The following is a 23,299-nucleotide window of genomic DNA, read 5'->3' as shown; positions in this document are numbered from 1 at the left end:
TTTAGACCTGGGGAAGACAGTAGGTGCCCAAAAAGGCACTTGCAGAAAATCAGATGGGATGGAACCCTATGCTTAGATTTTGTTGGAATTCATTTGACCTGTCCAGGAAAACAGAGGTATTAGGAGGCTATACACCAAAAGATCAATAGTGTAACTTAATCACGTAAGTAACTAGGAGGAAAGAAAATGCAACTCTATGGTAAAAAAAGAAAGGTTTTTGCTCTGAAAAATTAGGTTACTGCTCAGATTCACTGCTTGTAAATCTGAACTCCAGGAATTTTACCCCCATTGCAGTTGGAAGGTAACCAGTGGAAAATTTATTTTCATGTTTGAAAGTGTGAACACAGAGACAGGAGAAAAGAATCTACGAGAATCAGGTGAAGGTGGCATTTTGACATTACTTGGTGTTCAAACAAAAAGGGAGCAAAAATCTTCCCTAAGCAAAACACTGAACTAAATACTCTTACATGAGTTATCTGGTGTTAAAAGGGGCATAAAAGTAGCTCTTCTGAGTGTCTCTTACTTCCATTTATAAAAAGAACTCCCCAAAATGTAGAGGATAAGAAAGCATACTTTGAGAAAATGTTTCCAGACACTGGGAAAAAAAGCTATGTACTTCTTCCACTCACAAGAGGCACCTAAAAGCAATTTAGAATAGTTTGCATCCTCCCAACCTGGACTGATCTGGAGAAGAGCAGATCTGCAAGAGACTTGACAAGTAGTTAGAAAGATGTGGTGACCTGAAAGAAAATAACCCCTTTAAAACCTTCTTTAGAGAAGCTTTTTCGTTATCTGCTTGGCCCAAAAGATTGAGAAAAAAAAATGAAAAGGCTTTTTGAGCCTGAATCTTTTCGAAGTCCTTTTGACAAGAGAAAGTCTCAGACTGGTTTAGCCAAGGCGTGTATTTCCACTTGATCTGTCTAGGACTCAAAACAACATCAAGAGCCTTCTTCCTATGCTCTCAAGAGCAGAATTCAGAAGCCCCAGAAGAAAAATTTTTTGGTTTTGTTTTTGTTTTGTTTGGGTTTTTTTATCAATATTAGCATTTAGAAAGGTTAACCAATTAATCTATGCAGTTCTCCTCTAAAGGTAGCTTTCTTGTTTAGCAGAGAAGAAAATTAAGGCATCAGGCTGCAACTGACTCCAATTCTGCCTGAAACTGGAATGGGCCATTAGATGGATTTAAATGTACCCCTCTAAAACCAATGGCCAAGTTCTTGTAGCCACAAAAAGAACCATACAAGTGTTTCCTTTTAGCTGAACACCTTTGATGTCCTTCACTCCAAGTGTGAGCTTTTGTGCCTTGCCCTTGTGCTACTAGTGGAAGAATGAGCATGTAATTCCTTAGAGACACATTTGCTTTTGTGTCACCATAGTTATGGTGATTTAGCAGGAAGATGTGATCCCATGAATTTATATGGACCTACCAAACTGCAAAGAAGGTAATGGTATATTCAGGTGGGGTATAATAGGATTTTTGTTGTATTCAGCTAGATTAGGGGAGAAAGCTGTGATTTTGCACTGTGACTGGTGAAGTAAAAAATGTTGCTATTTCCCCTTTGGTTTTGTGGTTTAGTGTTGAGATTCTGTATGATTTTTTTTTTTTATATGCACAGAGGAATGAAAATGCATTGCAAACTTCACTTAGGCTAAGTACTAGGAGGATCTTTCCTATCAGTAATGTCTGTTTTCTGCTTAGGCAGTACATGGAACCTGTAGGAACATATTTCTCAGTCAAATGTTCTTGAAATTTGCCAGTGGGTTGCTGAGTTATTTGAGCAATAGACACAGGTGTGCACAAAAACCCATGAAGAATGTTTCAATATGTCTCATTTCTCTAGAAAATCAGGTAGTGATTGATATCTAAAGCCTGCTAGAATCAATAGAGACCCATTCCATGGGTCCTAGTGCTGAAAGGAAATCTTAATTTGGGCTAAAATGAGATGCAGATGTATTTTCTCGCCATGCCAGATACAGAAATGTCTCTCTCCTTCCAGGATAGGAACAAAAGCTCAAACCAAACATTCGTCCTAAACTCAATTGAACTTCATCAGTTCCCACTGTTCTTTCAGAGATCTTTGGACCATTGCTGTTGTGCTAGATTCAGTCCCTGTCTTTCTGTGCCTTTTGTTTATCCAGGATGCTTAGTTCCACATCCAAATCTTCCATTTCCCCAAAAACTTTAAAGTGACAAGTGTAATTTACAACGTGTAGTGATTTCAGTATATTAACACAAATAGCACATGAAAAGTGCTCCCAGTATAGACTGCAATCAGTTTTGTTCAGGCTGTCTCATTCAATGGGATCAAAATGATCATAGTAACATTTGTTGGTGGGAAGGAAAAGATAACAGTTCCTGGCTGTTCTTTTTCTCAGTTCTGTGTTACTGTACCTGGTTCAGGTCTGACAGGTTTGTTTTACTGATGACTTCAAGCCTATGATGGGCTGTTTTAATAAATGACCAGGGATCTGAAAAATGGTTTTGAAAAAAGAGTAACATCAATTTCATTATATGTTTGTTTTAAATACTGACTTTTCCTTCATCTGACGTTTCAAATGGTCACTAGAGTCCATAAAGTTATGTATTCATACAGATAGAGTTCTCTCTTTTTGGGAAAGTATGTGTTTGTATATTTATGTAGACATGTGTAAATCTTTTTTCCTCCTTTTAGGAGGAAAAAGAAGAGTGGAATTTGGCTGTAATTAATTTTTTAGGCCACATGGATATTGTCAGGCCTGGTACAAGACAAATTAGTGTTGGTTACTCTTTTCTCCTTTAAGGTAAAGGCATTCTGTAGGTTAGCACTTGTTTGCTTCCCATTTGTCACTGTTATTTCAAAGTCTCAGATTTTATCTACTTGAAACCACATGAAATTTGATCAAAGACTAACACTTTGGGGTGTGGCAGAAGTTTAGGGGCTGTTTTTCAGAGAGAAATCTGTATGACTGAATGTCAAGGTAATAGCAGAGGATGGGATTCTAGGACAGGTTATCTTCTTAAGTAGGCTCTATCTCAGGTCCCTTTGGCTTTTTCTCTGGCAATGCAAAGTCAATTTGATCCATTTGTTCTGCAGCTCTAATATCTGCCATTGAACTGGAAAAGGTTCTCCTGCAATGAGCATTTTTTTAGGCCCTGCTTTGGGGTCGTTTCCCAGAGCCTCCACGTTCAAAGCAGTGGAAGCTTTCTAGGTCACTTCCTTCCCAGTGCACACTTATGGTCTGGATTCATGAAAAGAGATTGTGTTGCATTTTGTTTACTACCTCTGTGAGACATTCTAGGGCCACTAGTCAATCTGTAGAACATTAGAAGTACCTACTTAATAGAGGCAGAATTTTACTGAGTGAATAATTGCATCCTGTTAGTGCTGAAGTAATCACCTTACATACAAGCAATGCCTCCAGAGGGAGGTATGTCCTTTCCAAAATGCCACCCTGGACAGTTCATTTTACGCCCATACAAAGCTCCAGAATCTGTCTGACCATATTGCACTACAGGTTGTCATGTTTTCAGAGGATGAAATTTATGTTCCATGAAATATGCCATTGCCAAAATTAATAGGTAAATGAACAAAGTGAAACAGACCATTAGAACAATTGTAATATCACAGTTGCTGGGTTGTGGCACAAAAGCAGAAACTAATGGGTAAACATAACCATATTATAGCGACAGGAGCCATCAGTGTGCACAACTGTAGTTACACAGTGGAAGGCACTCGACCGATGTGAAATATGATCTAGCAGTCAGGCCAGTTGCAGGTAATTTTGCTTGGAACAACACTTCCCTTGGCTGTTTTGTTTTAGCTGATGGAAAATTATAAATATCACCTATTTCACTCCTGTTCTACTGGAATTTCAGTTTCACTTTGATAATTTTCATGATTCTTTTTTTTATATCGTTCTGGACAGTGGTACTGAGATTTTTGTCTTTGCAGAAATTTTCCAAGGCATGAACAGATTGTTCCTGAATGTTCATGCAAATGGGAATTCAGCCAATGACCTTCAGAGTGAATGTTCACTCTAACACCTTGAAATCTTTGATGCCCTTGCCTTTATTTCTGCTCTAAAGCAGTGCTTTGTAATTTTAAGTGAACACTCAAACAATATCTAATCAGGATAAACAATTCAGAAACTGAACTGTGTTTATATAACATGATTAAAAAGCTTTGAATAGCTAACAGAATCATAACATTCTATTAATGCGCAGCTTGAGAGAAGCTACAGTAACGAATGATTCAACTGAAAAATTACAAAGCTCAAAGATATGCAGGACCAGATCCATTGGATTTAGTATATTTGTACTGATTTAGGCAGGTAAGATGGTGGATTAACTCCATAATTGTTACATCTTTCATTAAATTAACTTTAGTATAAAACAAACTAAAAAACAAAGAAGCATTTTAAAACTTGAGATATTTAGAGCAGCTAACAAGTTCATCCATAGCTTGTTAATGCAGTATTTACAATCAGCACCTAAACAGTTCAGCACTGATAGTTTGAAAAAGCTAGCACTCTTGTTCTTACAGAGGTTTACCCTGCAATACTGAAGTAGAGAGGGGTGGAGAGGCATCTTTAAGCCTGGTTACTGGAGTGGTGCAATATAAATTAGACTACCATCTCTGGCCATTTGCTGGAGCCAGGAGTGGGATTGATGCAGGAGCTCCTCCAGATCACTGTGTCACTCAAGAGTTTACTCATGCAGTAGGATGGTGTTAGAGACTTGACTAAAACAGATTCAGAGCTGCTTTATTCTGCTAAAGTGGTTCAAAGTAGTTGGAGCACAAGAGAGATAGTTGGGTGCTCAAGTGTTTAGCTTTCTCTCTCAGAGATTTCACTCCATACATATGCAAAAAATAATCAGTTACTTTGGTCTTCACTGAGCATCTTTCAAGGGAATATGTAGCAGGGAATTGGGTCCTAATAATGGTCTGCTACAGAGAAGGTTGCAATGGTTCAGAGCCAGCCTGAGCTACAGGCACCATTGCTAATTGCTTCTTCACATGGCAGGCCAACCAGGGGTTTCTCTACACAGCAAAATAAAACTGTGCAAGTGTTATATATGTGTCATACATGTGATTTATCATATGCTTCATCAGCACATAAGTGTTTCCACTGAACAGTATGTGAACTTACATAACTTCTGTCACCCGGTGCATTACTTGTACTTGTGTTTTGACCTTACACTAGTTCTTACTGAATAGACACCCTTTGCTGCTTTCACCCATGGAAAACACAAAGCCAGCTGAGGTTTAAAATTGAAATTAGAGTCCTCAAAGTCCTGCTTCCATTTATCAAGAGAATGCTGTCTTACTGTTACACCATGCTACTTAAATGTGAGATATTGCTATGATGAGTGTAACCTATGACAAAAAAAGTGAAAACTTGAATACGCTAAATGCAGAATTAGGTGACTAGTTGAGTGATAATATATTGCCTAACCTAATGAAAAGACATTACCTTTGAATAATGGACCACATCGTAGATTAAATTATCCCAAGGCAAGGTAGTAGGTGCTTCATGCAGACAAGGTCAATTACCTTATCCGGAAGAGCCTGTTTGAAGTGTATTATGAATAATTCACAGACATAGAAATTAGCTTTGAAAAAGTGTCCCAGCTATAATGTGGTGAAAGCATTCAATTTCTTTTTTAATGTATTTAAGATAACACCCAAAGGACAATTATGGCTACTTAACTGTAAGACTACTTAAATGACAAGGAATGACAATTGCTTGGTCAAATTCACATTGATGCATTATGCAAAGGGAAGCATCTCTACCATGGTGCGATGCTGTCAGGATACAAGTAACAGATTTCAAACCTCATACTGTATTTTTAAATGCTGAATGAAATTTGATCAAAGACTGATTAATTTATTAACCTTTCTCAATGGAGAAGGTGCAGTTGTGCTGTACTAGCTTTGTTTACTCTTGTTGTTCAGGCCTTTAAGTTCTTTGACTTTCTGATATGGAAACAAAGGTTCAGAGTGGTTAAATCACTTGTGTGATTTTGGAGAGTCTGACAAATGCAGAGGTAGAACCAGAGCATTTTATTTTTCATTATTAATGAGAAGACCAGTCTTCTGCTGTGAGCACTAAATTAGTCTGTTCCCAAGTCAGTATTGTTCCAATCTAGAACTATTTAGCATTAGAGTTAAAATGATGGCAGTAGCCATGGTAGCAGAATGCATACTCACTTGACATATGGTGACCTTAGGTGTGAATTAGAAATGCAATAAACCTCTAAGTCTGGGGATTAACATGCCCTCTCAGCATATTTTGATTCCACAGGCTAAACAATAACCTTAGCTTTCTCTCTTTGACTTTGCAATAAGTGGTAACGGCCAGGGGAAATCCCTCAGGGGCTGCAGTTTTCTAAGATGCCTGGCAAGAAGATGGCTAATTCATCAGGTATGTATTTAAGTGCTGAAATGTAATAGTGACATTTCATGGCCTCTGAGTTTACCAGCTTTATTTGCTTGAAAGGGAGTGTTCAGCAGGATTTTAGAGGGTGCTGTGGAATCGTGTATCTAATGAGGCGTACAGCCTTCCCAGTCCTGTTTCCATTCACCTCAATGTCAAGAATCCCATTTATCTCAGCAGGAGCAGGTTTGGGACCCTGGAACTTTCAATGGATGTTTTGAATAAAGAGGGATAAAAATTTGACACAGAGTCCAATTATAAAACAAGCTGTTAAAATATATGATGAAGTAGGAAACCAACATGAAGAGATAGGAATGGAAACTTCCATTAAGCCAAACAACTGAAAAATGTTGGGTATTTTTTTTGCATGTAGTTAGGTTTTTTGTATTCTCCATCATCCATCTTTTCTTCAAGGATCAAATCTCTAAAAAAGCTCAAGAATTTCCTTTCCTCTCACTTCACACAGTCATTGGCCTCTATCACTGTATTTTCTGTGAGGACTTGATAAAGACTAATCTGAGTCTAAGAGACTTGCAAGCTGATGTTCTTGTTTGCATGCAGGAATGTGAACAGATGTTTACATGGTAGTGTTAAGTAGGACAGCTGTTTGGTCGTCATGTATTCCATTTAAAAGCAAAGATTTATGGTTAAAATTTTTACTCACAATGTGGAAGAGAAAAGAAATCTAAATTCAGACAGATGCATTTCTTCCTGTGCTAGGGGTAGCTTCCTTTAAACTCATCAGTTTTCTGTATCTCTGAATTCACAGCATCATCCAGATACCTCTTACCTAAACCTCTGGGCAAATGCACCTTACCTTGGCCAGTTGCCTGTGGGTGGAAGAAAATATATGGCACAACATCAACATTGCTAAATGCTCTTTGACAGAAGGAAGAAAAATAGCACTGAGATTAGGGGAGGGAAGTTGTCCCTTTTCTTTGCCGGAGATGGCTTATTGCTGATTGTTTCTGCAGTCTGTTTGTAATGAAGTGTGCATCAGGGTAATATTTGCCTTTGCATTTGTTCAGCTCTTCAGATGGGCAAAAATCATTAAAGTGCGTTACAGCCATAAACATGTAACTTGTATTTATTAATTTCCTAACATAAATCTGCATAGAAAAACTTCCATTTTGGAGGTGTACATATGCATGAAGCTTATCTGTAGAGAGAAGAGGTTGGAGGGAAGGAACTCTCATATATTTTTAAAAGAAGATTTATATTTTAAATATGAGGCTTGGATCTGATTTGTTCATGACTTCATTTCCCCTGATGCCTGTCCCCCTGGGGCTCCATATTTGAAAAGAAAGCACGCAAATGATGTAGACACCTAATGGAACTGATTGATCCCTGTTACTTGCATAGTGTTAATACCTGGTCAAAATCCTACACCAGTCTGAGAGAAAAACTTACCTGTCTCAGTTGTGGTGTTTCCACGCAAGCCCTACTACCTGATTTGTAGTAAGTTGTACTTGGCTAGAGGAAATTCACTCAACTAAGGATCCTTACTGCTGAAGGAAAGCTGGTGATGGATGTGATGGTCTTATGGACTTTTGATTCACAGCATTGATACAGCCCACAGAAGGCTTTGTCTCATCAGCTGTGATGAAAGGCCTATGGTAGAGAGTTATTTCATATGTAAAGTTCTTGATTTTCACTTCGTGATGCTTGTAGGTAAACTGGCTCCCATGCTGATTCTTCCTCTCACCATTAAATGCAGAAGACATGTAGGCCTGTTCAGCTTTGGGAAAGAGAGGAAGGACTAGGGCTTCTTGAGGCTGCATGGTTGTCATTCTTCTGCAGCCTCTGCCCATTCCAGTATTCACTGCAGTGCTAAAGTGCAGCTCAGTTCTTCCTTCAGCTCGAGGAGCAGAAAACTGTCTTCAGCCACATAATAATCTCTGTTAGTGACAGTAGAGCTGCAGAGCAGAGCTGAACAGTTCATATTCTATCCACTACAGTCTGTGCAGGAATGTAAATACACACCCATGTTTGTTATAGCTGTACAGAGAGATACTCAGGAACCTGAGACCAATTAAGCAGCAAAAATAGAAGATCTATTTGAAAGATGTGAACCTGTTGCTAACAGGGTGAAGAAGAAAGAGCTGCAAATTGATAAAGCAGTCCCACAGAGAAGACAGATTGTTGTCATCCTGACCTTTAAGGCTGGTCAGGATATATCAATAGAAGCATCTTCTGAGTACAGTGTTCTATGATTTTTTTTCATTTACAGTCTCTTGTTTTTGCCTGTACATGCTGGCTTGGAGCCAGTTCATTTCATGGTCTTGCCTATACATATGTTCTGCTACAGCTGCATTTTTCCAAAGTGCCCAATTTCACAGCACTCCAGCCTTCCTTAGGATGACAAATGGTACCCCTGCTGCTCTGACCAACAGAACTGTAATTGCAGCCTGAGACAGGGACAGCTGAGCTAAGGCCATGCTGCAGTTTGGGTATATCCTTAAGTTGAAATCTGACTGCATGTGTTTATCGTAGCTGAGTTTCCGATTCCACCACTTAAGGCATTAACTGCTGACATTAATTGTAACATTGAGGAAAGCACAATTGCTCTGCAGTTGAAAGCAGTGTCAAATCAGCAGTTATTTATTTACAATTGCTCTGTAATAGGTTGTAACACATCAGACTATAAAGAAGTTTAATGAGTTGCAGTAATGCCTCTCAGAGATATTGGAACACAGTTCAACAAGTTATTGGAAGGCTTTTTGTTCACTTTTTTTGGTTTGTTGGTTGGTTTTTTGCTGATTTTTTTTTTTTTTTTATAAAGCTTAAAACCAGACTTTCTGCTCTGCTCTGCAGGACTTTCTGATCATAAGAAGTACAACTCAGAGTTGTCTTTTGCCAACTAACACACTTTGAGAACAAAAAATATGCAATCCAGTTCAACTGGCCCTGTGAGATTTCTGTTCACTAGGGATGTGACAAAAGGGTAGGAGGAGAGGCTCAGAGTGTGGTTTCTACACTGTCCAAGCTGCCTTGCTGGCTCATAATTGGTGTAAGGCTCAGAAATGTGCTTATATTATTCTCTGAACTCTCTTTTGGGTGTTGGTGTCATTTTGTAGTTGTTTACAATGCATTGTCTTGTAGTAGACAATGGATATATTGCATGCTCTTCCCAGGGAATTTTGAGATCAAGAACTTGAGATGTAATATCATTTTCCGAAGGTGTCTTTTCAAAACAGAAATGTTATCCTAATAATATCTGAGAGTACTATTTTCAGTTTTAAGAAAATCCTCTAATTTATTTAATTAGGGATTCCAGCTTTAAAGTGATTAGCAATATATTATCTCTTCTAATTTATGTTCTATTAAGACTGTTTTCTATTTTTACTCCAGTTCAGATATTCAGAATATTTACTGATGATATTTTGTGATTTCTTTAAGATAAATCTGAGCCATGAAATTCAAAAAGGCACACTGTGGAAATGACATTGTCCTAATGACTTTCTGGTCAGACTCACCCCATGTAAATAGATGTTATTCTCTAACTGTCAGCTGTGCTGTATTAACCTGAGAGCTGAAGGACAAGGTGTGTTCTCGTTGCTTCATGAATCAATAGTGCTAATAAAGATTCTCTATACCTGAATCTAGATTTTATTATTCCTAGAAGCTGCCATTGCTAGTGCAATCAGAACAAAATTAATCTGTCTTTTGTGAAGGGTTGTCACATCTGAAGGCAGTCCATTTGAGCCACTAGTGACTGTATTGGTGCAATGTGAGCAGGGGTAAAAAAAGTAATAATAAGGATCCTTTTCTCATTATTAATGCAGGTCGTTAAAACTGCATATACAGGAAACAGTTCTGTCGAGTAAGGTAATTCCATTTTTACTCAGACACTTTTCAAAATAAAGGAGTGGGGAAGAACTGTTATTAGTGCATGTAGTTTCTCCCAAAGGACCAAGCAAAGATTGCTTTCTACAGCATGTTTTTCTGTAACTCATCCAGTCTCCAAATGTCCCAAATGTCCCCATTTTATCTACTTTCTTTTTCTAGTTCATCTAGTTGTATCTCATTGTGGGCGTAATCCAGCCAAGTGTCCATGATTTCAAGCAAGAATTGAATTAATCCTTGATTAATTCAACTCAACTTTACTCCAGCTGGATTGTGTTCATAAACAAGCTGCCTGCTCTGAGTTATACGCAGACTGTCAGACCACTGTTAGGCCAGGCTGTTGCCCTGGGGTTTTTTGGGCTTTCTTGGTGAAAGGCTTGGGCTGGTAGGCAGGTGAGAGCACCTGAGCCTGGGAGCTTTGCAGAGCTGGGGACACCATGGTTGCACCAGGTGGAGAACAGGAGGAGGTGCAAAGTTCTACATTTGAGGTCATTACTCTTCATCCATGCCCAATCCCAAGGGTTTGAGCTGCCATGATGGATAATTCAAGAGTAAATAGAATAAATATAACTTTTTTTTTTTAACCCCCTTTAAAAATAGGTTCTTCAGGCCTGTATACCACTTGCTCCATACTTGCTTGACTCAACAGCAACCATACTTGCTTGACTCAACAGAGTTTTTCTAAGGAATTCTTACATCCTGAATCTGTTTCAGAACAGCAGGAGGCTGGACTAAACTTCTCCAGAGGTCCTGTCCAGCCTCAGGTGTTCAGTCTTCCTGTGAACAGCCTGATGCTCAGTGAGTGCAAATCTGCACTGTTACCCTGATTTCACTGGAACTGGATGCTTCTATGCTGGTTGCTGGATCTCTCCATTATTATTCCTGGAAAATAATAGGAAATTATTAAGCTATGAAGTGTTTCTTCCTGGAAGTCTTTCCTGGGACAGTTGCTTATATTGTAGCTTTACTGTTCTGTACAAGTTTTCTCACTTCAACATTTCCATGAATAATAGTTGAATATGAAGTTTTGTGGTGAAATGATTGGTTTATGGTTTCATGCACGATTCATAGTCATTGATGCTTCAACTATTCCCCTCTGTCCTCTGCAATCTTATTTCTAGCCTCTGAAAGTGCTTTCATCTATGAAAACTTGAATAGCATTTAAGAACAAAAACTGCTGTGATAAACTACTACTCTCACCTTGCAGTATTTTATAAGGTGCATTAGTTCAATGCTCTCTTTCCTGTGGCCTTTCCCTGTGGCCCTTTCACATCCATTATAAAATGCTTTAAAAAGGAAGCTCTGAAGAGCATATGATGTGTCTAAACTTATAAACTCACTCATCTCTTCCATGCTTTCCCCCATTCCATGTGGGCACCTCGTCCAGTTAGCTCATAAGTTAATGTGGATAAGACTTCAGCAGGACACAGAGGGAGTGGGCTGTGTTACTGTCTGACTACAGGGGGGCTGCAAATGTCACTCCTGTTGTCTTCCTCAGGCTCTAGAGAACCACTGAGGAGTGTTGGTCTGCTGCAGAGAGCCCCAAAATCAAACATGATCATTCAGTGTCCCATTGCACTTTCACAAGACCTGGAATTACATAATCTGGTTTATCTTCTCTTTATTATTAATCTTTTAATTCAGAACTCGCTACTATTTATTCTCACTAACCATTTTTATACTTCTGTAGAAGAACTGATTAAGAATGAAAGATCATTTCCTGGGCACTGTATTGAGCCACCTCACGAGGTGGCTTTCCAGTGGAAATGTGTGCGAGGATGCTGGTAATGAGGATGAAAATGAACACAGAAGAGCTGGTTGAGCAGTGTGAGGGCAAGAAATGATGGGCTCATCTTACTGCCATTATTCCCGCTGGGAATAACAGGGAAAAAAATCCAGATATCTGCTGAGCAAGAGCTGCTCCTCTGGCCCAGACAGGGTTACATTGGAGCCCACTGTGGCTTATCCATGGTCATTATTCACTTGCAATTGAATCCAGAGCATTGATGGGTTTCTGGTCCCAGTGCAGAGTAAGGATGTGGCAGGACATGCATCAATGTCATAGGCTTATCTGTTAAGGCAGTGTCAGGCTTGTTTATCTGAATTTACCTGGAGGATTTAGGCTAAACAGAGAAAATGGGAAAAGGGGAATGAGGAAGAGGAAAAGGAATTGAAAGCAAGTGGGACAATTTTGAAGTGAAGGTGAGCTGGAATGCAGAAAATAAAGGAAATGAGATAATTTTTTTGTTTCTGCAGAGTAGAATATCCAGTTCATCTTCAGCAAAACTGCTGAGGATTCAAAGCTGCCATTTCCTGTTTTGTCATTTGTCCCTAAAAGCTATAATCTTCTTTGGATTGTTTATTCGCTGTTGCTTGCCCTTCCCAACCTGCATGCCTTCAGCTGTTCACATATTTTCTGTTGTTGGCTGGAGTCCTATTTGCATCTTTCAGGAAACTTGTCACTTGGCCAGAAATTTATTGAAAAAACCCAGACTGGGCTGGCAGAGGAGAATGCAAGTACTCATAATATTTTCAGCCTTCTTAGGCCTTCAGCTGGGACATTCATGAGGCACAAAATTTTTAGTTTGGATGTAGATTTAATGTTCCTCAGCATCTAAAAGCATTTGGGTTTGGAATCCTTATGCTCAGCCTCAAATCTCTCTCTTAAAGGCTTGATGATAATTTGCTTTTGCTGAGGCACTCTAAGTGTGCAGTGGCATTAGCTCTGTCATTGCAGCCCAGCAGTTCGGCTCATTAGGCTCCTGTTAAATGTAGAAGAAGCAAAGGTCCATGTTTATTTACCTTCTTTCTGCCCATTCTCATCTATGAGAATATCTTAACAACTCCAGAAGAACAGAGCACACTGTGGTAACAGCTGCTCTAGAGGGAGAGCAGTTTCTCTGCTGAAGAGAAGCAGACAAATGCTGTGTGCTATGTGGTTTTTCCTTTGTTTTTTTTTTTTTAAAGCAATTACTTCAGCCTGGGACTCTGTGAAAGCAATGCACCTTGGCAGCAAAGCTGTATAACAAGAAACAAAATGTCAGCAAAGTACTGCCTTTTCCCCCCTTTTCCTAACCACACTTAACAAAATAATTTTAGAATGAGGATCAAACTTTGTGGTCTTGCCCATTGGGTAGTTCCACTGGCATTAGCAGGACTACTTCCCTTTTGGATAGCTGAGTTGAATAATGACAGAACCTGACCAGAAATTTTAAGCAAATTCAGTGAGATTCTTAGTAATGTTGACTGGCACAGTTGGTACCCAACACTAAGAGTGACTGTCATGGTGCAGTGTTTGACCACCTCTGATTTCCCAAAACAGCCATGTTTGTCATCTCTGAAAATTAGAGCAGTAGTATGTGGGTTATAGTTTTAGGAGAGAAAAAGGACTGTGAAACTGGTATGAATGCCATGGGGAAGGTTTAAAGTAAAGAAAGGAAAAATTAGATAGTCATTATGTCTGTACTGAAAAAAGATGAGACAGGCATAAAACAGATGTGTGTCCCCTTGGAAGCAGAGTAGTGTGGTACAAAACCAGCTGTGTGACTAGGTGGCTCACCGAGTAAATAATGTTCAAGGGAACCATGTCATTGGGGATTCTCATTTTTTCCTGGTCCAAATTACATATTTTTTCCCAAGGTAACCTGATCTTGACTTAAAGGCAGGGTTGTTTGTGAGGTGCAGAGAGCCTGACATCTCGGGGGGTGGGTGTTGCTTCCACATGGCAGGGGCAGAGCCACGAGACCCTCGCTGAGGGTTGTGAACCAAAGAGCAGCATTTTCACTGTTAAATCTCAGCATCCCCTTCAGAGAATGAGCAGCACATTGTGGTTAATGCAGCACAGCCGGAGCTCACCCTGCTTTATCAGTTTATTTTCCCAGTGGTGGGAGTTGTTGTTTAAACTAATACAGATCCTGAGTCATTAATACTGATTAGTGACTTCACCAAACAAACAGCCTCTAAGAAGGTATTAATTATGTGCTTTCAACTAAGTGTGGAATATTTCTCCAATTTTTCCCTTTTTTGTTCAGAATTATTTTAAATACTTTTTATTTGATTTATCAAAACTGTATTTTTTCCCTATTGAAAGGCCAAATGGGAAGAATTTGATTTTATGTCAATTGAATATTAAAATTCCAATATAAAAAAGCTGTAAAAATGTTATGATGGAAAAAAAAATTGATGTGGGCAAACAAGGTCTTGGTAAACCGTTGCAAAAATATTGAGTCAGTTTTCCCTTCTCACTGCCTTGTCCATTTATTCAAGAGCCTTTAAAAAAATTATTCTCTAAGATGATAATTTGTACTCTGACTTGGCCTCTGAATTCAGAGGTTGAAATGAGGTTGAAATTGCCTCATAGGTGTGTGTTTATATACAGACATATGAATGAAAAAAATCTGTTAACTGCTTGTTTCACATATTGTTCAATGTATCAGGTGAGCCATTTGCAGGATTTGATATTGTTGAGGTGGTTAGTGTGAACAGATATTTGAGTTTTGAGTGAGATTTCAAAGAATTGGCTTTGATTGCTCTCTGCAATTCTACAATCAGCATTTTTCTAATTTTTACTACCTCTTGATATGTGAATCTTTCCTTTTAAGAGAAAACAGCATAGATATAAATTAATTTATTTTCATCAGTAAAAATTATAGATGTAAAATTTTAAAAATTCAGTTCTGCTTAACTTGGTTTGAATTTTGAGGACAAAATGAACATGAAAATGGCCAAGACAATGTTGTTTGAGTACAATATGCTTTCAGTGTTTCAAAAGACAAATGCAAATAAATTGACTTGAAGTGGTGGTGAGAAAGACCTTTAACTGAGCTGTTTCAATAACTTGGGTACCCCAAAAACCTTGAGTGTCTTAGGGGTAAGTGCTGTGTGAGACTTTAGGTTTATACAGCACAGGAGTTTAACACAGGATCCAATTTATCTTGCTATGTTTCCATAATTAGACTTTTGTTTGTTGCCATAGCAAGAACAAACTGACAAATCATACAGACAAATCTGACAAATATTTTAAATATAATACTTCTAAAAATGCATGGTTTTGTTTTAGCTCAAGCTATATAAACATAAAAGTCAGTACTAAGACTTTCTGACTGTATAAAGGCAAGCTGAGTCCACAGAAGTTGCTTGGAGTTTTTACACACAGTGATATGCATATAATGTGTATAAATGCTGTTGGAATATTCTGTTTCTGCCACTCCTTCAGCTTCTGAGTGCCTTTGCAAATAATTTTTGAAAAAATGCCATTTGAGACACAAGCAAACCTAAACCTTTGAAAATAAATTGTATTGCAACAAATGTCAGTGCCTCCTAATATGAAAATGAGAGAACTGTCAGTATGAGGGAGATTTAAGAAGAGAGTTTCTTTTAAGCTGGTAGAAGGACACCAGCTACATATTCGGCCATTCTTGTCCCTGGAAGAGGCAGATACACAATGCAGGTGAATTTGATCCCAAGCTGCATCTCCTAAGGATCACTGGAAACCAGTGGCATGTGTCTGTTACGCTCTCCATCGTCCCCAGCCTCTGTGCTGGTGAAGAATGTGGTCAGTGCCAGCCTTGCTGCTGCTGAGGCAGGTCCCATACAAGGGGCTAGCAATGAGCAGCTGAGTTAAGCACACTGCTGGAGCAGATATGGGAAATCTGCTGGAGAACTGCCAGCTGAGGGGAGCCTGACCCTCCCTGCCGTGCTGGATGGACACAAACGGAGTTCTTGTCCATGTACTGCAGTATTGTATATGTCAGGGTTCCCAGAGTCTTACTTGGCTCTTTGGATGCACACACCCAGCTGTTGAATAGAGAATCCACAGAAGAATATACCCCTTATTCTTTCCTTTCAGAAGATCTGTGCCAGCTGTACCTTCTACTGTCTGTGCCTGACAGCACAAAGGAGTACTTGATTTGATACAAAATTTGGTCTGCCTCCTCAGTTATTTAATATTATTCTTTAATTCATTATAATAATATATATTATCATTAAATTATTCATATTGTTACATTATGCTTATGTTATATTTATTGTAATAGTATATTAAATTATGGTAAAAAACAGTGGTGTAAATATCACAGCTGTTTCTAGAGGCTTCCAGACAATGACATTACCGTCATCCTGTCCACTGCAGGAAATACAACCCAAAAATTGCCTTTTTTGAAGATTTTGTTATCAAAATTGAAATCTTCCTAAGGCAGTTTAAGCAGTGCAGAAGGAAATCATTGTAAAGAAACTCATCACTGTTCTACCATTGGTAAATTCATTCACTTGGCACTTGCTTGTTTTGGGTTATTTTTTCACACATATTCTTCTTCAAAACCATAGCATGGAGTTCAAGGACAACATCAAATTTTTTTTGTTACAGAGGATTTTTTTCCATTAATAATAGAAAGAAAAAAACATTGAAAAGAATACTTTTAATTGTGCAGTAGGCTTTTGACAACATTTTTAACTAAATGATGCGTTGCTAGAAGCAGGGTAAGCACATAATGAAGAATTAGTAGCACTTCTTATTAATGGACTTTTTAGCATAGAAATATTAAAGTAGAACTCTACTGACTTATGTTACCATAAGGTGATGGGGTCATTTTAAATCCTTGCATAATGTCATTGATTTGGTCTGTGGCTTCACCAGAGAAGGGAAATTAATTAATTTTGAGGTGGTGGAGAATTGATAATGCTTTGAAAAAATTGTAGTAGCATGATTACAGAAGTGAAGATTCTGCAACAAATCTACAGACTTAGAAGAAAGAATTTTAATCAGCACAAGGTGGCCAAACTCAGCCTCAGTGCAAGACATCCTCCAGCACTGCCAAGGTATTATGACGTAAACTTTCTGGAAAGAACTCAGATTGATTGGCATTGTTTGTGAAGTATTGTTTTACTTCAACATTACAGGTATATGACATACAACGTAAGTTTCAGAATTCCTCAACTCTGCAGGTGTTGATGAAGTACCATAGATTTGGAAGAGCTTTGCTGAAAAGCTCTGATTTCTCATGTGTTAAAAACTAAACAGGTAGAAAACAGTTTTGAAGAATCAGGGCATAATTTTACTTAATACTAAAATTGATTTCTAGGGGACTCGTTAGTGAAAAAAATTAACTTGTCTTGGGTAAAGGTGGCAGAACTCTGCCTAATAAATAGAATTTTGGAAAATACACTGGTTTTTTATAGCCTGTTCCCTTGACAATCTGAGATTGTTTCTTACAATGTTGACTGCTCGATTTTTTAGCACTGTATTTAATTTAGTTGTACATGACTCAAACTGTGGTGCTTCTACCACTTCCCCAGTCTATAACATAAGTCTGAATATGCACGTGTTTGCTTGGTATTGCTCAATGAAACAAATAACAACAGATCTGAAAAAGATGTCAGGAAATTACTTTTTCTTAATACATGCAAAGGATTGCTTATTTCTCTGTTATGTTTAAGTACATAATGGCTTCCACCAAAGGAAACTGACACAGATTATATTTGATTAATGAACACCATTATTTGCTGTTGACTTGAATAATTTATCTTTGTCTAAATATTTTTTTTCCCAGAATGGGCACTTTTAAAATTAGATTAAGCACTTCTGTATATCTATTTCTACTCCTAGACAAATCACCCTTTTATTCAATTAACATTACTATTCCAAGCTTTACTGAGCAATTTCCCAGTAATATAGTATAGAAGTGTTTCACTGGCTGCAGCAATCAACTTCTGCAAAAAAATCAGCTGAATAGAAAAGAAAGAAAATATAAATGCGTTGACAATAATATGAGGCCTAAAATGAATGTGTACATTTTTGTAAGATGAATCCTTAGATGTACTTGGCTTGTGTTTTTCTAATGAGTACCTCTGGGTATTGGTCAAATTCGTCATGTCTTAATTGTTGGTATCATGAGAATGTAGTTGCTCTTCCTATTTTTATTTTCCTTTTTTTATGAATTTACAGTTCAGTAGTCTAAGCTTAGAAGAAAAATAAATATGAATTAATTTTGCCAAGTGATTCTAAAACTCATTTTAATTAGTCTCCTACATTCTACAGTTAACCTTGATTGCATTTCATAATTTAGATTTTCTTGCCTTGTATAATGAGAAATACTCCCCACTAGTAATGTTAGAAAAACAGAAGAATAAATTGATGCATCTTTCTTCATTAGCCATGCAGTTTATTTTTCCAAGCTCCTTTGATCAAAAAATCTTGATATGTCAGTTTTGTTAAATTTTGCCATCTACCTGTATGTGTAACTGATTACATTTCTTGATTTAAGGATTAAGGAGTCAATGAAAAAGTTAGCTGAGCTGGAAGACAAAGTCAGTCTTAGAAAATGTTCATCTGTGAATTTTATTATATCAGATTCTGCTTACTCTATCTGACTATTAATGTTTGATGCATAATGGATTCTGAAATGTGAACAAAAAAACTGTCTCACTTTATATAAATACATAAATCTTAAAACTCCTGTAGGCAGAAAATAGCTTCTCAGAGATAAATTGATTCCCAAGCAGGGAAATATTTTTTCCCACTTATGTCCTACCTTTTTTAATATCTTATCTAATTTTACATTTGCAAATTTCATCCATGAACAGCACATTAAAATTTCTAATCTTGCTCCCTAAGAAATCAATAGAAATTTTAGTCTTACTTTTGAGAGGAACTGTGCTAAGTTCATAGTAATATATCAGTCAGTGTGTTATTTTTGTATATTTTTGTTCTTTATATCTGACTCCTAAGGTAAGAAATCCTGATCAAGGGCTAGAGGCTCCTGCAAAAGCAGTTGACACTACAAGAGGTCCTTGTCCAATACTGTGTGGTACAGTTCAATCTGTGTGATGTGAGTTGTGGCAGGAGAATTGTTTTCAGTCTCCTTCAGTGATCACACAAAAACCACTGGACACAGCTGATGCAAACACTGGTGTTGGCTTCCACATTCCAAAGTCTTGGCAGCTGAAAGGTGCTAAGGTTCTCGTGAGTAACTGGCAGGTGAGCCCTAATGGGAATACAACAGAACCATTGCTTTCTCAACATGTATTCCATAAAATGGAACTTGGGGCAAAGTTTATGGTTTGTTACTTTGCAGGTTGCACTTTTTCTTTGAGTGTTGTCTAACATGTCCACCTCCATTCTCTTTTGCATTCTTGGGAGAATCCAGTTTGCTTATCAAGTTCTCTTTCTCTCTCTTTCTCTTTTCTCTTTCCCGCCCTCTTTTTTCCCTTTCATCCAGATGGAATGCCATTTGCTTGGTGGGTTGGCCGTGCCAGTGAAAAGCACCTTTACTGGGGAGGATCTCTTCCGGGCATTCAGCAGTGTGCCTGTGGATTGGAAGAAAGTTGTCTGGATATGAGATATTTTTGCAACTGTGATGCAGATAGAGAAGAATGGTAATAATTTTAACATGTGTAAAGCAGTGTCTGTGTGAAGAGTTAGGGACAGGAGGTAGGGCAAGAAGGCTTAAATCTTTCCTGCTTCACAGCTCAGGAAGTTTGAGTGTAATCTGATAAGAATGAAAATGAAACTAGAATTTGGACTTCTGACTTTACCTTAAATTCCTATGTTGAACAAAGACATCTGGCTGAAGCAGGTTGCTGGGATGCGTGGTCTTCAAAAAAAATCTTTTTTGTTGAATGCCAAATTGGGTAATTTTATTTGCTTAAAAGTTTGGTTCTCCTGGAGCATTGCACAAATAAAGGCTCTATGAGCTTGTTTCATAGGTGTACATCAGAGCAGAAAATTGAGGCCTAGACAGCAAAATTCAGATACAGCTAAACAAGAAATATGTACTACTAAACAATCTCATATTTTTCTTATGAAACAGTATAATGCACCTTAACCTTCTTTCACCTTGGATCTCAAGCTTTTTAAGGTCCATAGGAAGAGCTGTTTGGCTTCTGTAGATTTTGGTTCAGTCTCCATAGGAAGTTTTAGAGTCACAGCATGAAAATTCAAAGCTTTCTTTGGGTTCTGACCTTTGTTGTGTTCTGATGCTGCATGGATCTGGGAAGGCCACCTCACAATCTCCTGTCATTCTCTGCACTTTCACAGACACTCCAGCCACCAAGAGCTAGTTGGTGAACTTTCCAAATGTGTTTGAGAGAACTGAAATGCTAGATGACTTTTATTGGAAGTACAGTTTGAAACATTGAACATACATGTGAAAATTCTGCTCACTCAGTCTCCTTTCTAGGCCACTCACTGATAGGATCTGCTGTCCTGTGTCTGAAAAAAAAGATATTTTAATCTTGAGTAGTTCAGAAATTATGAATAATGGAAGTAGACAAGAAATGTCTTGCTGTCATGGGCTGCTGTGTTTGAAACACTGTCTAAATTAGCCCTGTGAAACCTTCACTTAAAATGAGTAGAAAGGAATGGTAAAGAGTCTTAAAACATAAAAAAAATCAGAAATTACTTGTCACTGTATGTGTTGGGCTTTTTGGTTGATTGATTTCTAGACAGTGTGATTATTGCTTGGACCCTTGCAATCCCTGAGGTCACTATTCACTTTCAGAAATTATAGCTTTAAGGAGATTTCTTCAGGAAGATGTTTATGTAAATATTGGCTTATGAATGTCATTTGTATTGAATAGCATGGCTGTGCATGTTAATCTGTCTTTTCTTTAATGTTTGGTTATCAGATGGGCTTTTGATGAGGTTTTCACATGAGCATCACGAGCTCTGTTTTTGCTGGTGCTTGGTTCTTTTCATAATTCATGTTCCATTTTTCACTGCTCAAGCAGAGCAGGGGTTTATGCTGGCAGACACTGGGGTTGCAGTCTTAGACTGCAGGGCACTGCACCATTAGGTCTTATAAACCAATGCAAGGTGAAAGCTAAATGCAGTTTTATACTATTTCAGCTTAGTCTCCTCAGGAAATGAGACCTAAACAAGTTATGCTGTGAGTGTTTATCTCCATTTCCCCCCACACACCCCCAATGATTTTGAACAAGCAGACGTGTTTCAAACATCTTGGACAGAGAGGGAGAAGTCTCAAAAGTATTACAAATTACACATTCTATGAAAATTTATGCCAGTCTGAGGGGAAAAAATCAATTAATGCCCACAAGAAGGAAGTTAAGGAAGCGTACACTTTTATTAGATTTTGGAAAACCCTCATGGGAGAAAGATGTTGGAAATCATGCATCGTTAACTTGGCAGCTCAGAGAGCTACTTGTTTCTCCTAATTTCATGATAATAACAGAATATGCTTACAAGTTACCTCCAATAAACTGCCTACTGTTTGTTGGTTTGGGGATTCAGTTGCTTAGGTTTTTAATCCATGAGAAAATTTTACTTTGGCAGTATTCTAAGTTGAAGGTTGGCTTTATAAAAGCTAAAAAACCCTGACCTTTATGGAGGGTTTCTAAACATAAGAAATTTCATGCCTCTTGAAGATTGCTTTTGTGTTTCCCTGCTAGAACACTGACCTCCTGATATATAACGAGCATTCGAATCTGAAACCTGCTGAGATCTGAACTGTGACTTTAACCTGCTATACATTATAGTGGAAGGAACAAGACAGCGGTAGATGCATTTATTTGTCTCAGCATGAAATAAAATGGGTGCTGCAGAGTGGAAAACCAGAAAATCATTTTTGCTCCTTTTAGATAAATCATGCTGCTCCAAGGTAGGAACTCTCCAGAATAGCTGAAGCATCCTCCTGAAGAGGAGACAGTCCTAGGATTCTGCTTTGATTTGTTTTCCCTAGACTAAATCTTGAGTGCAGAAGAAGCTACTAATTTCTCAGAGCAGCAAAAGAAATTATAAACAATGGAAAGCAGACCTGCCAAATCCTGTGCCAGATACAGCAATATGGCAGCACACAATATGCACTTCCAGGCATGCTGCCTTTTAAATTATATCTGAGCAGACACCTGAGCCAGCTGCTATTTTTGGGCTCTTACTTGACATCAAGTTAGCCTCCCTGGCCAGATGAATAGGAATCTATAATTAAGCATTCTAGTTTGGGAAGGCTTTTATATTTTTCATCTTTGTTTTTATTAAACCATTGTACTGATAATTATCTTTTTCCATATGGCTCATCATGCTTCCAAACTCCACAGTAGGATGACAGTGAAATCTGCCACTTCAGAATAGTGGAGCATCTTCATGGTGTTTTCTGGAGAATGGGAGATCTCTGATGAGGAAGCAGAAGCACCTGCAACTGCATCCTTTTTGTTGACCCAAGAAGGGATCTGAAAAAGTGTAAGACATGCCTTGGCTGCATGCTGCCAAAAAAAGGAGATTTCTGACTGCTGTAAGCATTTGCTAGTGGGTGAAAATATTCATAAAAATCCAGTGGCCTTCAAGCTGAAGCTAAACCTAGTTCATAAAATGTTCTTTCTTTCCGTCTGTTTTTCTGTCTGTCTGTCTGTCTTTCTGTCTTCCTCTGTCTTACTCTGTCTTTCTCTTCCCCCACACTGACAAAAGTTAAAGGTTGGGACAAGCTCTGTACAGATGAGACATATTAGTGATTGTCTTTCAAAATATACACCCTGTTTCAAACAAAAATGTGTTCTTGATTGGGGAAATGTGATAAACTGACCTAAAGAATAAAGCATTACTGAAATACTGACAGGATAGTGTTATCATGAGACCTTTTGGATCTTCAAATACCTTTCCCAGGTTGTCTTTCATCTCAAGCAAAATTCTCTTGCCTTGGCAGTTAAGGTCTTACTGCTCACCAAACCTTGCATTTAAATGGGAGGAAACTCTTTCATTCTGAGGTGAAGCACATGACTGTCCTGAAGTCCTTTTGCTACTTTGGTCTCTCTCTCTGGAATCCGTTTTCCACTTCAAATGCAGACCCTAGAGTGAAGCCAGTCATCAAACCAAACCTTGCTGACTGTATTCACCTGGAAACTTTGTGAATTTGGAGAACTATGCTGCTTTTTATTTTGTACAGAAAGAGAGGCATCTCTGGAACTCATTTTGTACAAGAAGCTCAGGCATCTCAGCAAAGTGTGATGGATGGTGTTCCTTCAAACAATTAGCTGATTGGCCATCTTTTATTTCTATTCTGCAGTCTTATTATTCAAACTGGAGGAGTAT

General features: G+C 38.2%; 1 protein-coding gene across 2 annotated transcripts in view; it reads left to right on the top strand.

Annotated features, from left to right (window-relative positions):
• CNTNAP5 (contactin associated protein family member 5) overlaps positions 1-23,299 on the top strand; it is a 271,512-nt gene that overhangs the window by 193,395 nt on the left and 54,818 nt on the right. For both annotated transcript variants that reach the window (XM_066553687.1, XM_066553688.1), the window contains one exon: positions 19,479-19,635. In XM_066553687.1, the coding sequence (XP_066409784.1) occupies positions 19,479-19,635 (157 nt within the window). The remainder of the gene's footprint in view (positions 1-19,478; positions 19,636-23,299) is intronic.

This window comes from Molothrus aeneus, chromosome 7 (assembly GCF_037042795.1).
Source record: "Molothrus aeneus isolate 106 chromosome 7, BPBGC_Maene_1.0, whole genome shotgun sequence".
NCBI lineage: Eukaryota > Metazoa > Chordata > Aves > Passeriformes > Icteridae > Molothrus > Molothrus aeneus.
The sequence above is the reverse complement of the archived record's forward strand: the minus strand, read 5'-3'. Positions and strand labels throughout refer to the sequence as shown.